This window comes from Melanerpes formicivorus, unplaced genomic scaffold (assembly GCF_026170545.1).
Source record: "Melanerpes formicivorus ecotype bairdi unplaced genomic scaffold, bMelFor1.0.p_v2 SCAF_26, whole genome shotgun sequence".
Classification (NCBI taxonomy): domain Eukaryota; kingdom Metazoa; phylum Chordata; class Aves; order Piciformes; family Picidae; genus Melanerpes; species Melanerpes formicivorus.
Genome location: NW_027142378.1, coordinates 1,612,632 through 1,627,718, shown reverse-complemented (window position 1 = coordinate 1,627,718; position 15,087 = coordinate 1,612,632). Strand labels below are relative to the sequence as shown.

General features: G+C 49.6%; 1 protein-coding gene across 1 annotated transcript in view; it reads right to left on the bottom strand.

Moving 5' to 3' along the window:
• ADGRB3 (adhesion G protein-coupled receptor B3) overlaps positions 1–15,087 on the bottom strand; it is a 553,776-nt gene that overhangs the window by 239,383 nt on the left and 299,306 nt on the right. Inside the window, 2 exon segments of the mRNA XM_068153437.1 lie at positions 458–533; positions 1,536–1,682. Coding sequence (XP_068009538.1) covers positions 458–533; positions 1,536–1,682 — 223 coding nt within the window.

Genomic DNA, 15,087 nt, shown 5'->3' with positions numbered 1-15,087 from the left:
TAGATATTTAACTGGAGCCAGCAGAAATCTCTTTCCTGGTGTTGCCAAGGTGTAAATGATGTTCACAGGATCCTAGAATGGCTCAGGTTGGAAGGGATCTCAGAGCTCATCTCCTCCAACCTCCCCACCATGGGCAGGGACACCTCTCAGCTAGACTCAGCTGCTCAAGGCCTCATGCAGCCTGGCTTTGAACAAACCCCCCCCCCCCCCAAGGCAGGAGGCAGCCACAGCCTCCCTGGGCAGCCTGTTCCAGAGTCTCACCACCCTCCTACTGAAGAACTTCTTCCTAAGATCCAGTTTAAACCATTTCACCCTCAGCTTCACACCATTCCCCTTTGTCCTGTCCCTGAAGAACCTATTCCAGAGTCTCACCACCCTCTTGGCTGTCTGCTTTTATCCTGACAGGTAGTGTATATATGAACCCAGAAGCATGAACCCAGATGATGACATTTCTTACCTCAGAGTGGGCAGAATGAGTTCCAGGTTTTTGTACAGCACTGCTCCGAGCACAAATACAGTTGATTCATCCAGTTCTGAAAAGAGGAAGGAAGAAAAAAAAACCACAAACCCTAAGATTTTAAAGCTCCCTTTCTGAAGCCTTCATTAGCATAAACCCCTGCCTAGAGCATTCATCTTCCTGGTGCAAACTTCATTTGAACTAAACCATCATTGGTTTGACTTACATCCTGGAAGTCTGTCATCAAGATGCAGCACTGCCAAGGGTAGAGCAAAAAGATTTAAACCACTGGAAACCACACTGTGTAAAAATCCATCTCTCTGTTCTGACATCCCTGCTCCTTCATTTACCTTTATAATTAAGTCTTCTCAAAGGCTGTCTTTAGAGGTTGATGCCCAGCAAATAAATTCTCTGGTGCCAGGGATGAGAGGAAATGGCCTCCAGTTGCACCAGGGGAGGTTTAGATTGGGTGTTAGAAGAAACTTCTTCATCTCTAACAGGGCTATCAAAGCCTGGCACAGGCTCCCCAGGGAGGTGGTTGAATCCTCATCCCCAGAGGTGCTGAAAAGCCACAGAGATGTGGTGCTGAGGGCCACGGTTTAGCCCCAGACTTGGGAGCGCTAGAGAATGGCTGGACTGGATGATCTAAAAAGTCTTTTGCAACCCAAAATGATTCTATGATCTGCACTTCAATGGTGTGTGGGAAGTGTGTCTGAGGCCAGGGCAGTCTGCCTGCTGAGCAGCCTCTGGTACAAGGTGGAATGGCTCAGCCTGTTGGAGTGGAGCAGCTTTACAGAGCGCAGCAGAGCTTCAAGCCACCTCATACCCCCACAGGTACCATCCTGGGCACAGTTACTAAGCACTGGCTCTTTAGCACAGAAAATGATGGGATTTCTACCACCATTTCTTGTTGAAGATACTGAAATTAAACTCCATCATCTTCCTCTGGCTCCTGCTTTGCTTTACAGGTCGAATGAAATAACCACTCCTGCCTCACAGAGCGCTCCTGTGCCACAAGGATCCTGAGCTCCCTGGGTGAAGTTAACATCAAATGAGCAGCTTGCTATTGCTTCTTTACCTGTTGACATCGGGGTGAAGATATTTTTGGGGATGACAACCCTGTCTTCTGAGTTCCTTGCCCAATCAACCATCCCTTTCCTTCCTTTCATGGGGAAATTGATGTCGGTTAAAACAGAGGCGGCAGGAAGCTTCTGAATGCTGGCCACTGGGTAAGAGAAAGAAGAACAATCACATCAGATGATGGCTCAGCCTTTGAAAGCACCACACAGTGACAACAGCAGAGCAACAACAGCAACGTTTAGTAACACATTCCAAGCACAGCAGGAATTTATAGGACGTTCTCTGGCCCAGGAAGTGTCTATGCTGCAGTTCTGCTCCGTGGTGTTGGGCAGAGCTTTTGTCAGCCCAGATCCTGATGAACAGAGAGCAGTTGAGTGGATTGGCTTCCACCCTGAAACCCACACAGAAGGAGCATCCTCCTGCCTTCAGAGCAAGTCCTAAAATGATCAAGTGTGACACAATGAAAGGAAGAAGATGCTGCAAATTGCTTTGGGCAACAGGACAGCCAGATACAGGGCAATGAAGCAATAACAGAGCTTTTCTCCTCTACACAGGCACAGTTTCAAGACAGACCCATTAAGGAGGTTCAGCATTAAAAGGCCTCATTGTTTCCACACAAAAGGGAATAATTCCATAGAGCTCTTTTCCTTGAAAGAATCATCCCCATTCTGAAACCTTAATTATTCATACATATATATATTTCCCATCTAAAAAGCAAACCAAGTCCCCAAATAACATCATTGTTATATCTGTAACAGATACAGCAAGCCAGAAGAAATAGGTCTTGAACCTAATAATAGGCAGGTTTGGAATTTTGTTGACTCATTTCCTCTCTGTTTTCCAGCTCAGATATTGCCTGGAAATCAGTTTCAGCTTTCCTGGCAAATCTAAGTATGACTCCACGGGAACTGTGTCAGGGTCTAATAAGGCTTCAACTACTTTGAAGGAGCTGAGAGGGCTGCAAGTGTCCAGGTACACAAACATCACTTTTGGAGCACTGGCTCTCTTCTCAATGTAGCCATGCTGAGAGCTGGTCCCTGGGCACTGCTCTTCCTCAGAAGAAGGAGGAAGAGGATCAGAGGAGGCCACAAGGTGATCAGACAGTTGCAGCAGCTCCCTTATGGTAACAAATGGAAACAGCTGGGGCTGTCCAGACTGGAGAAGAGAAGGTTCCAGGGAGACCTTAGAGCTGCAGTTCAATATCTGAAGGGGAGCTACAGGAAGGCTGGGGAGGGACTGCTCAGAAGGGCTTAGAGTAGTAGGACAAGGGGCAATGGTTTGAAACTGCAGCAGGGCGGATTTAGGTTGGACATCAGGAGGAAGTTCTGCACAATGAGAGTGGGGAAATACTGCAACAAGTTGCCCAGGGGTGTGACTGGGGTCCTGTCCCTGGAGACATTTAAGATCAGACTCGATGTAGCCCTGGGCAGCCTGCTCTAGCTGGAGCTGTCCATGGTGACTGAATGGGGGTTGGACAAGATGACCTTTGAGGCTCCTTTCCAACCCGACGCAACCTGTGAAGCTGTGAACTTGTGGTGTTCTGCACACCAAGTGTATGACCCCACCTGAGGAACAAGTGGAATGGGTTGGAAAGCAGGCTGCAACTGAAACCCAAGAGAAGAGGCAAATGAAGAGGTCAAAAAGATCAGCTCCACAAATGCATTCCTTGACTCTCAGCTGCAAATTGGACTGGTTGTGTACCAGAGAATCACTTTAGTCAGGTGGCTCTTGAGGTTGTTTCAGGCTTTCCACTCTGAAACTATCACCAGGGCTTTGCAATGGTAGTTACAATCCCCCCTCCAGGCTCCACCTGGCAAAGCCATTCCCAGCCCTAAAGGGATATCAAGGCTTTGGGAATTTGCAGGTGGTGTGTGGAGGGAGGGAGAAGGGTTCAGGTATCCCAGAATTGCTGGGGCAGAAAATGGATTCTGTCTTTTCCTCAAGCAATCAATGTTTATCCAGAAGATATTAACAGGGTAGAAATTGAATTTCTTGGTTGGGTTTTGGGGGCCATAGTTCTTCAAATCCAGAAAGGACAAAGAAATTTGATCTTATTTTGCAGGTAAATAGAACTCAGCCCAGGTTTGTATTTAGTTTTCAGAAGGAAATCCAGCCCTGGTAAGACAACACTGGGGGAGGGGGGTTTAGTTGCAGAGTGTTGATCTGTGGATCCAGCTATCTATTTATCTAATTAGCTAGCAGAGCCTTTCATATTTCATCCCCCTCTGGGATGGCAGTTCTCCTAAATGAAATGGGAAATCAATGGTGCTCAATGGAATTCACTCTGCAAAACAGGGGGGGAAAAATACCCAACACTTTAAGGGTGGATAAGTGGTGAGAGGTTAGGATAGCACTCTCCAGGCTGCCTGGTTAAATAGGGTCATTCATCATGGCACTTAAGCACTCCTCACAACCAAAGATTCCAAACTCCTTGGGCATGGTTGGGTGAGGAGAAAGTTCTTCCCAGAGAGAGCTGTTGGCCATTGGAATGTGCTGCCCAGGGAGGTGGTGGAGTCCCCATCCCTGGAGGTGTTCAGGAGGGGATTGGATGTGGCACTTGGTGCCATGGTTTAGTCGTGAGGCCTGTGGTGACAGGTTGGACTTGATGATCTTTGAGGTCTCTTCCAACTTTGGTGATTCAGTGACCAGTAACACAAACTAAACCATGGTTTAGTTGATTCTATGATGTTGGGTGATAGGTTGGACTTGATGATCTTGAAGGTATTTTCCAACCTGGTCTATTCTGTTCCGTTCCATCCCATCCCATCCCATCCCATCCTATCCTATCCTATCCTATCCTATCCTATCCTATCCTATCCTATCCTATCCTATCCTATCCTAAACCAGAACCATTTAGTTAGGGCTTAGTGCAAGAAACATAAACACATGATCCTCAAGGTCCCTTCCAACCCAACCCATTCTATCACTCTATGAATTTGTTGGTTTCTGGTTGTCTCAGCCAGCTTAAAAGGTCTTTTGCAACCTAAATGATTCCATGACTCTATGGTTCTAGGTACTCTGACATGTTCTCTGAATGTGTCCAGAGAAGGGCAACGAGGCTGGGGAGGGGTCTGGAGCACAGCCCTGTGAGGAGAGGCTGAGGGAGCTGGGGTTGCTTAGCCTGGAGAAGAGGAGGCTCAGGGGAGACTTTCTCCTCACAATCAAACAAAAGTGTCTTCATTTAATGCCACAGAAGATGCAGCCTTAACTCAATGGAGATTTTTGGATCTCTGCACACATAAACCAGCACTGAGAATCATAGAATCATTAATGTTCGAAAAGATCTCTAAGATCAGCAGGTCCAACTGCTATGCAACATCCCCATGAACACCAGGACCATATTCCACAGTGCAACATCTACTCATTTGTTGAACACCTCCAGGCAGGAGCCATCCACCACCTCCCTGGGCAGCCTGTTTCAATCCCTGACCACTCTTGCCATCATTGTTCTTAATATCCAACCCAAACCTTCCCTGGTGCAGCTTGAGGCCACTGCCTCTTGTCCTGCCATTAGGTACTTGAGAGGAGAAGATACCAACACCAGCTTCACCCCAACCTCCTTTCAGCTGTGGAGAGCAAGAAGGTCTCCTCTCAGCCTCTTCTTCAGGCTAAACACCCCGAGGTCCCTCAGCTGCTCCTCCACAGCCCTGCTCTCCAGACCCTTCTCCTTTTCTGGACACATTCCAGCCCCTCAAGGTCTTTCATGGAGTGAGAGTCCCAAAACTTAGCACAGGAATCGATGTGTGGCTTCACCAATGCCCAGTACAGGGCACAATCACTTCTCTACTCCTACTGCTCACACTATTCCTGATGCAGGCCAGGATGCTGGTGGCCTTCTTGGCCACCTGGGCACACTGCTGGCTCATGTTCATCCAGCTGTCAACCAGCAGCCCCAGGGCTTTTCCTGCTGGGCAACTTCCCAGCCACTCTGCCCCAAGCCTGGAGCATTGCATGGGGTTGTTGTGATCCAAGGGCAGCCACATGAACCTGTGCAACACATGGACAAGTGCAGCACATGGACAGCCAAAGAGAGCCAGAGTCACATCCAAGGTGCTGTGTTTCTGAAAGGGCTTTGTTGCCAGTCCTCTTACCACCATTCTGCATTCAAGCAACTAAGCCTCAGGTCTCCCTTGTCCTAAAGCACTCCTCAAGGAATAGGAGGAGGCAGCATAAAGCAAGACAGGACATGGACCCTGATGCAGGGAACAGAACGAGCTGGCTTTTAAGTGCCTGAGTTGTAATGTTGCAGACATAAAGGTGAGACCTATGGTGCCACTGAGAGGGCAAGGCCACCCCTAACACTCTTTTAGATTGACTGAGCAGTGCAGGTGAAGAAATCAAACGTTTTGCCATCACTAAGGTGACTGGAAAATGTGTTTTGCTGGTGACTGCAGCTGATAAGAGGAGAAAAAAGGAGTGAGACTGAAGGCAAGGCGAAGGCAGCGAGCTCAGAAGATGGGAATGATGATGAAGCTGTCATCAAAGAAAGGGAGAAACAAGAAAAGCTGAGAGAGATGGTTTTTATGTGCATTTATCAGGTTTACTGATGATCAGATATCCACTAAGAACTCTGAGAAAGACAGACAGAGAGGACTTGACAGAGGATGAGACCTCAGTAAGGGAAAATCATCAGCAGAGGACTGAGAGAAATGTTCTCTCTACAGCACACTGCTCAGGGAGCTGAAGGACAAGGGAGATGATTGCTTCCCAGGAGCAGCAAAGGGAAGGGAAGGGAAGATGGCTACTGTCTTACCTCTAGGGAAGTGACAGCCAAGTCCTATCACTCAGAAATCTGGAAGAATGTGAACTCAGCTAGAGAGGACACTGAGAGGTGATGCCAGAAGTGAGTTGTAGAGGATTTGCTGTGTGCAAGAGGCACACACAGAGAAACCAAACCAAAGCAGGCTTTTGGTAGCAGGCTAGAAACACACCGCACGTAGGATCATAAAGGTTGGAGAAGTCCTCTGGGATCATCAAATCCAGCTGTCAACTCACCACCACCATGGCTACTGAACCATGCCCCAAGGTGCCACATCTAGGCATCTTTGGAACACCTCCAGGGATGGGGACTCCACCACCTCCCTGGGAAGCCTGTTCTAACCCCTGACCACTCTTTCACTGAAGAAATTCTTCCTAATCTCCAACCTACCCCTCCCCTGGCACAATGTCAGGCCATTTCCTTTAGTCCTAGCACTTTTTACGTGGAAGAAGAGCCCAACCCCCACCTCACTCCAACCTCTCCTAGGGAGCTGTAGAGGGCAATGAGGTCTCCCCTCACAGAATAGCAGGGATCGGAAGGGACCTCTGAAGATCATCAAGTCCAACCAGGGTCACCTAAAGCACAAAGACCTGGGAGGGCTGATGGGCAGGGGTGGTGGTTGGGGCCCCATCCCTGGAGGTATTCAAGGTGAGGCTGGTCAGGGCTCTGGGGAACCTGATCTAGTGGAGGATGTCCCTGCTGACTGCAGAGGGGTTGGACTGGGTGAGCTTTGAAGGCCCCTTCCAACCCAGACCATTCTGTGATTCTAAGATCTATGACAGCCAGCTGAACAGGAGCCAGAAGCTGCCCAGGTCTCACTTCTCCCTGAAGCCAGCACCTGCTAAGCAGGTGTTGCAAGGTCTACATGAGCAATGTCTCCAAGACAGCCTGGAGCAGAGGCATGCAGACAAGCCGCAACAGAGCTGCGAGATCCACAGCTCTCCTGTGCTTCATTTGCACTTTCTAGCCATGACTGTAACCCTCCTCAGAGGGTTCCTTACTAGGGCTTTGTTTTCTGGGGAGGTCTCTAATTCATCTGGAATGCCCTCCCAGGGAGGAGTTAAAGTGGATTCAGATTCAGATAAGGGATTGTGCCTCAGGTCGTCCTGGGACACTGCGAGATCTAACTGCCAGGATAATGCACACAGGCTGTATCTAGGCTGTTTCCATCATGCATGGCACCACACACACTCAGTGCCTCAGTGGGACATGCAGGCAACTCTCCACCAGCAGTAGTAAGTCCCCTACTAATTGGAGTAAGTTTGATTTACTCACTCCTGTGGCCGAAGGCTAAATTAGCTTGCATAACTCAGGAGAAATATCTCAGAGCTATTATGGTCATTCCAATAAAACAACTGCACCACGAGGAGAGGCTTTAAAAAAACATCTAAGTAGAAAATGGAGCCTATAAAGCACGAGGGAGATTGATTATTATGGGCTGTTATCACACAGTCCCATGAATCACGATGGCGTGAGGACCTTGTGCTCGGCTCTTGTTACCCAGCTCTCGTCATCCCATCCACAGCATCCCCCTGATTCTTGCCTCCCACTCCCCACTAAACAAGAAGCTTCCCATGCTTGTCAAAGTTGTGGGAGGAGGAAGCCAAAAAGTTCCAAGCAGCTGAGAAAGGGGATGGAAACCAAAAGTCAACTAAGTCACAGGCTCACAGGATGTTAAGGGTTGGAAGGGACCTCTGAAGATCATTAAGTCCAACCCCAGCCAAGCCAAAAGTTCTACCACTCCTCTTTCCCTTCCCTGTATTCCAGTGCCTTACAATTCCATTCAGTTTGAGTGCATTTGACTGAGAGTGAGCACAGCAATGTGCCCTCGTGGTCAAGAAGGCCAATGGGATCCTGGGGTGCATCAAGAAGAGTGTGTCCAGCAGATCCAGGGAGGTTCTCCTCCTCCTCTGCTCTGCCCTGGTGAGACCTCACCTGGAATATTGCATCCAGTTCTGGGCTCCACAGTTCAAGAGGGACAGGGATCTGCTGGAGAGAGTCCAATGGAGGATGCTGAATGGACTGAAGCACTGCCTGATGTGGAAAGGCTGAGAGCCCTGGGTGTGGTTAGTCTGGAGACGAGAAGACTGAGAGGGGATCTGATCAATGTCTATCAATATCTGAGGGCTGGGGGTCAGGAGGGAGGGGACAGGCTCTGCTCAGTTGCATCCTGTGACAGGACAAGGGGCAGTGCATGGAAACACCAGCACAGGAGGTTCCACCTCAACATGAGGAGGAAATTCTTCACTGTGAGGGTGACAGAGCACTGGAGCAGGCTGCCCAGAGAGGTTGTGGAGTCTCCTTCTCTGGTGACTCCTGGATGCGTTCCTGTGTGACCTGTGCTGGATTCTATGACCCTGCTCTGGCAGGGGGGTTGGACTGGAAGCTCTCCAGAGGTCATTTCCAACCCCTAACATCCCGTGAGCCTGTGATACCCTAACCAACAGCAGTGTCACCCAGCAAACAGCATGTTGTCCTGGCAAGAAAACTGCCCTTTGTTCTTTTGCCTTTTTCCCTTTACTTCTTTCCCTCACTCTGTTCTGTGCAGTTTTTTCCAGTCCTGGGTGATGTTTTTTTTGCTAGAACATTTTTGATGGTACTAAATGGTTTTGCTGTCCCTAATCCCCACACATCTAAATGGTGCTTTATTGGAAACCAAACTAACTGCACTCCAGTGGCAAATGTTCATAACAAAACCTCTAAAACAAAGCCTCTGAAGCAAAATCTCTACACCAAAATCTCCAAAGTGAGCAAAAGAGGAACAGAGTTACAGGTCAGGCTAAGGATGCTCAGTTATTGGGCAATATTTCAAAGCAGAGTCACAGAATCCTTTGGGTTGGAAAAAGACCTCTAAGATCCTTGAGTCCAACCATGAAGCAGTAACTAGTTGCAGAAGTACAAATGCAGACAGCATAGGATCATAGAAACATGATTTGAAGGGACCTCAGAGATCATCTGCTCCAACCTCCCCACCATGCCCAGGGACACCTCCCAGCTAGACTCAGCTGCTCAAGGTCTCCTCCAGCCTGGCCTTGAACACCCCCAGGCAGAAGGCAGCCACAGCATCCCTGGGCAGCCTGTGCCAGAGTCTCACCACCCTCATACTGGAGAACTTCTTCCTCAGCTCCAGCCTGACCCTGCTCTGCCTCAGCTCCAAACCATTCCCCCTTGGCCTGTCTCCAGGCACCCTTAGGAAAAGTCTCTCTGCAGCCTTCCTGCAGGATCCCTTCAGGTCCTGGCAGGAAGCTCCAAGGTCCCCCTCAGAGTCTTCTCCTCTCCAGGCTGAACACCCCCAACTCCCTCAGCCTGGCCTCACAGCAGAGCTGCTCCAACCCTTGGATCACCTTTGTGGTCTCCTCTGGCCTCACTCCACAGCTCTGTGTCCTTCTCCTGCTGGGGACACCAGAATGGGTTGCCCGGGGAGGTGGTGGAGTCGCCGTCATTGAAGGTGTTCAGAAGGAGACTTGATGGGGTGCTTGGTGCCATGGGTTAGCTGTTTGGGTGGGTTGGATTGGTTGATGGGTTGGACACGATGATCTTGAAGGTCTCTTCCAACCTGGTTTGGTTTATTCTAATAAAGGTTTATTCTAATAAAGAACTGAAGGCAGGATTGGAGGTGGGGTCTGAGCAGAGTAGCGTCAAGGGGCAGAATCCCCTCTCCTGCCCTGCTGCCCACACTCCCCTAGAGCCATAGAATCACAGAATGGTTTGGATTGGAAGGGACCTTAAAGATCGACCAATTCCAATGCTCTGTGCCATGGGCAGGGACACCTCACATCAGCCCAGGTTGCTCAAGGCCTCATCCAGCCTGGCCTTGATCACATCCAGGCAGGAGGTATCCACAGCCTCTCTGGACAACCTGTTCCAGTGTCTCACCACCCTCAGTGTCCAGAATTTCTCCCTCATCTCCAGTCATAGTCTGGCCCTATCTCAGCATGAGCTGTGGCTATGAATGAAGTGTTGATGATGTAAGCACTGAAGCCCTGCAGTTGCCCTTTGTTTAGTGTAAAGGGACATCAGAATGGCAATGAAGCATTTGCAAAAGGGGCTCAGTGTCATCTTTCAGCAAATGAGACTTGCAGTGCATGTGTTGAGACAACAAACTGGGTGCATCCCTTGGAGCAAGAAATTAGTTGGGCAGAGAAGGAACTTTGTGTGCCCAGACTTACACCCACAGTCCCAGGAACATGAAAAGTAGAACTGAGGAGAATTCAGCACCAGAAATGTAAGAAGCAAAATTGGTTCAGTGAAATGGTTAAACACAGTCATAGGAATAAGATTTGGTTTAACTACTCTGGGAGAGGGAGAGGAGAGGGAGAGGAGAGGGAGAGGAGAGGGAGAGGAGAGGGAGAGGAGAGGGAGAGGAGAGGGAGAGGAGAGGGAGAGGAGAGGGAGAGGAGAGGGAGAGGAGAGGGAGAGGAGAGGGAGAGGAGAGGGAGAGGAGAGGGAGAGGAGAGGGAGAGGAGAGGGAGAGGAGAGGGAGAGGAGAGGGAGAGGAGAGGGAGAGGAGAGGGAGAGGAGAGGGAGAGGAGAGGGAGAGGAGAGGAGAGGAGAGGAGAGGAGAGGAGAGGAGAGGAGAGGAGAGGAGAGGAGAGGAGAGGAGAGGAGAGGAGAGGAGAGGAGAGGAGAGGAGAGGAGAGGAGAGGAGAGGAGAGGAGAGGAGAGGAGAGGAGAGGAGAGAGGAAGTCCTCAAACAAACCCTCCAAGTATGCTTTAATAAGCAATTCCTTGGGTTTTTAATTATCACCTACTATATTTAGGTTCCATTTAATGGGATTTTCATATTGTGCCTTCCTTCATTTTCAGTTCTTTCTGTCACAGTCTAAATTCAGCCTGGGCCCAAGTGAGGAAACTGAGAGCAAAGAAACCTCACTGCATTAATTTTGCTTGGTTCCTGAGAAAGCCTTAGCCACCAAGTAGGAAATAATTCTCTCCTTAGGTCCAAACTTCCATCTGCTATAAACTTGACCCAAATGAAACCAACAAACAAGCAACACAAACCTCTTCAGACACATCTGCCAAACAAAACCACATCAACAGCAAAGATTCAGATGACAACAGAAACAAAGAGTCCTAAAAGACTTCAGTGCTGTGGTGGATGAGAAGCTGGACATGAGCCAGCGACATGCACTGGCAGCCCAGAAGGCCACTGGCAGCCTGGGCTGCATCCAAAGCAGCCTGGCCAGCAGGTCAGGTGAGGTAATTCTGCCACTCTGCCCTGGTAAGGCCTCACCTGAAAGGCTGTGTCCAGCTCTGGAACCCTCAACACAAAAAGAACATGGACCTGGATGTGGAGGTGACCTGGACATAGAGGTGATCAGAGGGCTGGAGCACCTCTGCTATGGGGACAGGCTGAGAGCATTGAGGATGTTCAGCCTGGAGAAGAGGAGGTTCCAGAGAGACCTTAGAGCTGCATTTCAATATCTGCAGGGGACCTGCAGGAAGGCTGAGGAGGGAGTTTGGTGCAGAGCAGATTTAGGTTGGACATCAGGAGAAAGTTCTGCACAATGAGAGTGGGGAAATACTGCAACAGGTTGCCCAGGGATGTGGTTAAGGCTCCGTCCCTGGAGACATTCGAGCTCAGACTTGATGTGGCCCTGGGCAGCCTGCTCTAGCTGGAGCTGTCCATGGTGACTGCGTGGGGGTTGGACAAGATGATCTTTGATGGTCCCTTCCAAGGCACTGCCATCTGTGAATCTGTGCATCTCTAACATTTTGTATCACCAAGAGGTTCAAACACCAGGAGGAAATAAAACAGTGTTTGGGCAATTTAGCACTTCTTAGTTGCTCAGGCAGCCTGTGATAACTGCCCACTACAGCTGGGAGGTAGCACAAATATGAATATAAATATAAATACTTCAGGGTGAATAATCTTATTTCACACTGAACTATAGCTATGAGAGACCTTAAATGCTGCTAAAACCAGTGACCAGAGAGGAGGAAGATATTCTGGACACTGAGGGTGGTGAGACACTGGCACAGGTTTCCCAGGGAGGTTGTGGATGTTCCCTCCCTGGAGGTGTTCAAGGCCAGGTTGGATAAAGCCTTGAGCAACCTAGGCTGGTGAAAGATGTCCCTGCCCATGGCAGGGGGGTTGGAACTGGATGGTCTTGAAGGTCCCTTCCAACCCAAACCACTCCATGAATCTATGACAATGCAGATTGATGTGAGCATAAAGAATGCTGAATGGCAAGGGGAAATTTGGATCCAGGAGCTGATGCTGTCAACAGAAGATGTATCCATAGGGGGGGAAAAAAACCCTCAAAACATAGAGTGCAGGTGACTCACTAGACAGAGACTCCCTCGAACCATATGTTAAGGAACTGAAGAACAAGTGTGCTGTTAGATAACTGAAAGATTACCAAAGTCATGAAGAGAAGGAAACATCCACAGAAATACCTACAAGAAGGCAAAATGGTCACATTCAGAGAATCATTGAATGGAAGGGTTTGGATGGAAGCTCTGGAGAGCATCCAGTCTAAACCTCTTCCCAAAGCAGGATCACCAAGGGCAGGTCACACAGGAATGCCTCCAGGTAAGTCTTCAAAGTCTCCAGAGAAGGAGACTCCACAACCTCTCTGGGCAGCCTGCTCCAGGGCTCAGCATCCTCACAGTAAAGAAGTTTCTTCTCATGCTGAGATGGAACCTCCTGGCTTCCAGTTTGTATCCATTCCCTCTGGTTCTATCACAGGACACCACTGAAAAGAGCCTGGCAGCTTCTCCTTGACACCTACACCTCAGAGATTTATAGACATTGACAAGAGAGACTTGGACCTGCAGGACTGGGCCACAAAAACAGAGAGCTGGAGCATCTCTGTTATGGGACAGGGTGGGAGAGTTGGGGCTGTGCAGCCTGGAAAAGAGAAGGCTCCAGGGAGAGAATAGAGCTGCATTTCAATATCTGAAGGGGACCTATAGGAAGGCTGAGGAGGACTTGTTCAGAAAGGGCTGTGGGGATAGGATGAGGGGCAGTGGTTTGGAAGGGGAGCAGGACAAATTAAGGCTGGACATCAGGAGGAAGTTCTACACAGTGAGAGTGAGAAAACACTGGAACAGGTTTCCCAGGGATGTGGTTGAGGCTCCATCCCTGGAAACATTCAAGATCAGCCTGGATGTGTCCCTGGGCAGCCTGCTCTGGCTGGAGGTGTCCCAGCTGCCTACAGGAGGGTTGTACAAGATGAACCTCTGAGGCTCCTTCCCACCCAGTGCAATCTGTGAACCTGTAGAGGAGGAGACTCCACAACCTCCCCAGGCAGCCTGCTGCAGGCAGTTCCTTGCCTCCTTCTTTTCCAAGCTTTAGAAGGCAATTCCTAAGTGCATGCTTGGAGTGCACTGAGAGAACAAACAGCCAGAGTCAGCAAACTCCCTCCCTTGTCACACCCAATGATGAACAGAATCAACAGCAGCACTCCAAGCTCCTCTCAGCTTTGCTGCTGAATGCCATTTCTAAGTAGCTGAACCAGTGCCATATCTGAATGTCTCACTCTGTCGAGGTGCACTCTCCATCATTCCACTTTATGAGGCCCTTTGGCTATCCATCACTTCGAGCTGCTGAAGATTATTCCTAAGCCCAAACCAGCACGTAAAGCAGATGATGCAAATCAGCAGCTCCTGTTTTCCAGGAGCAGAGCTGTTCATCCAGAAACAAACCCCACCAGGTCTAAGTTCCATTTTGCAAAGTGCAATGGCAGTCATTTGGCAGGAATTCACTCTTCTGGCTTTTTTGCCTTCCTCTGAGCATTGTTGCCTGGGAATGGAGGCCATTATTTTTCATTGCAGTTTTCCAAGCTAAATGAACATTTGAAACCTTCATTCTATGCTTCTGCAATGAACAATCTGAGATGCCTAATGGCAGAGAGAGGCACTGCCTTTAATCTTTATGAACATATTGTACCCTCTTGAGGTAAAAAAAAATGGGGAAGGAGGGGATGAGCTTGCTGTAGTTGTGATAAATGGTTCCCTCAGCAAGGGGAGAAGCTTTGCAGCAGCCTCCCTGCCTGCCTATCCCTGGAGATTCCATCAGCCTCATCTCTGGGCCACAGTTTCTTCCCCTTGGACAGGGCAGTCTCCTCTCATTCCTCTGCTTCGTTGGAGAAGAGATATTGATGCCAAGATGGGGAAGAAATATTTCACCAAGGGGCATGATTTATACACATGTGAATGGCTTTGCAAGGATTTACCTCTAAGAGCAGCTCCCATGCCTGACTTGAGGGTGTCAGCTGGGCCAGCAATGGTCACTGGCAGCCCAGCGGGCAGCTGTGTGCTGAGCTGCATCCAGAGCAGGGAGACAGCAGCACAGGGAGGGGATTCTGCCCCTCTATTCTGCTCTGCTCAGACCCCACCTGCAGCACTGCCTCCAGTTCTGGAGCCCCCAGCATAAGATGGGCATGGAGCTGCTGGAGCAGGTCCAGAGGAGGCCACAGAGATGATCAGAAGGCTGGAGAACCTGCCTTATGGGGACAGGCTGGGAGAGTTGGAATTGTGCATCCTGGAGAAGAGAAGGCACCAAGGAGACTTTAGAGCAGCCTTCTAGTACCTAAGGAGGCCTACAAGAGAGTCATGAAGGGACTTGTTACAAGGGCTGTAGGGATAGATTGAGGAGCAATGGATTGAAGCTGGAAGAGGGCAGATTGAGACTGGAGATTAGGATGAAATTCTTTCCAGTGAGGCTGGGGAGACACTGGAACAGTTTGCCTAAGAAGGCTGTGGATGCCCCTTCCATGGAGGTGTTCAAGGCCAGGCTGGATGAGGCCTTGAGCAACCTGGGCTGGTGGGAGGTGTCCCTGCCCGT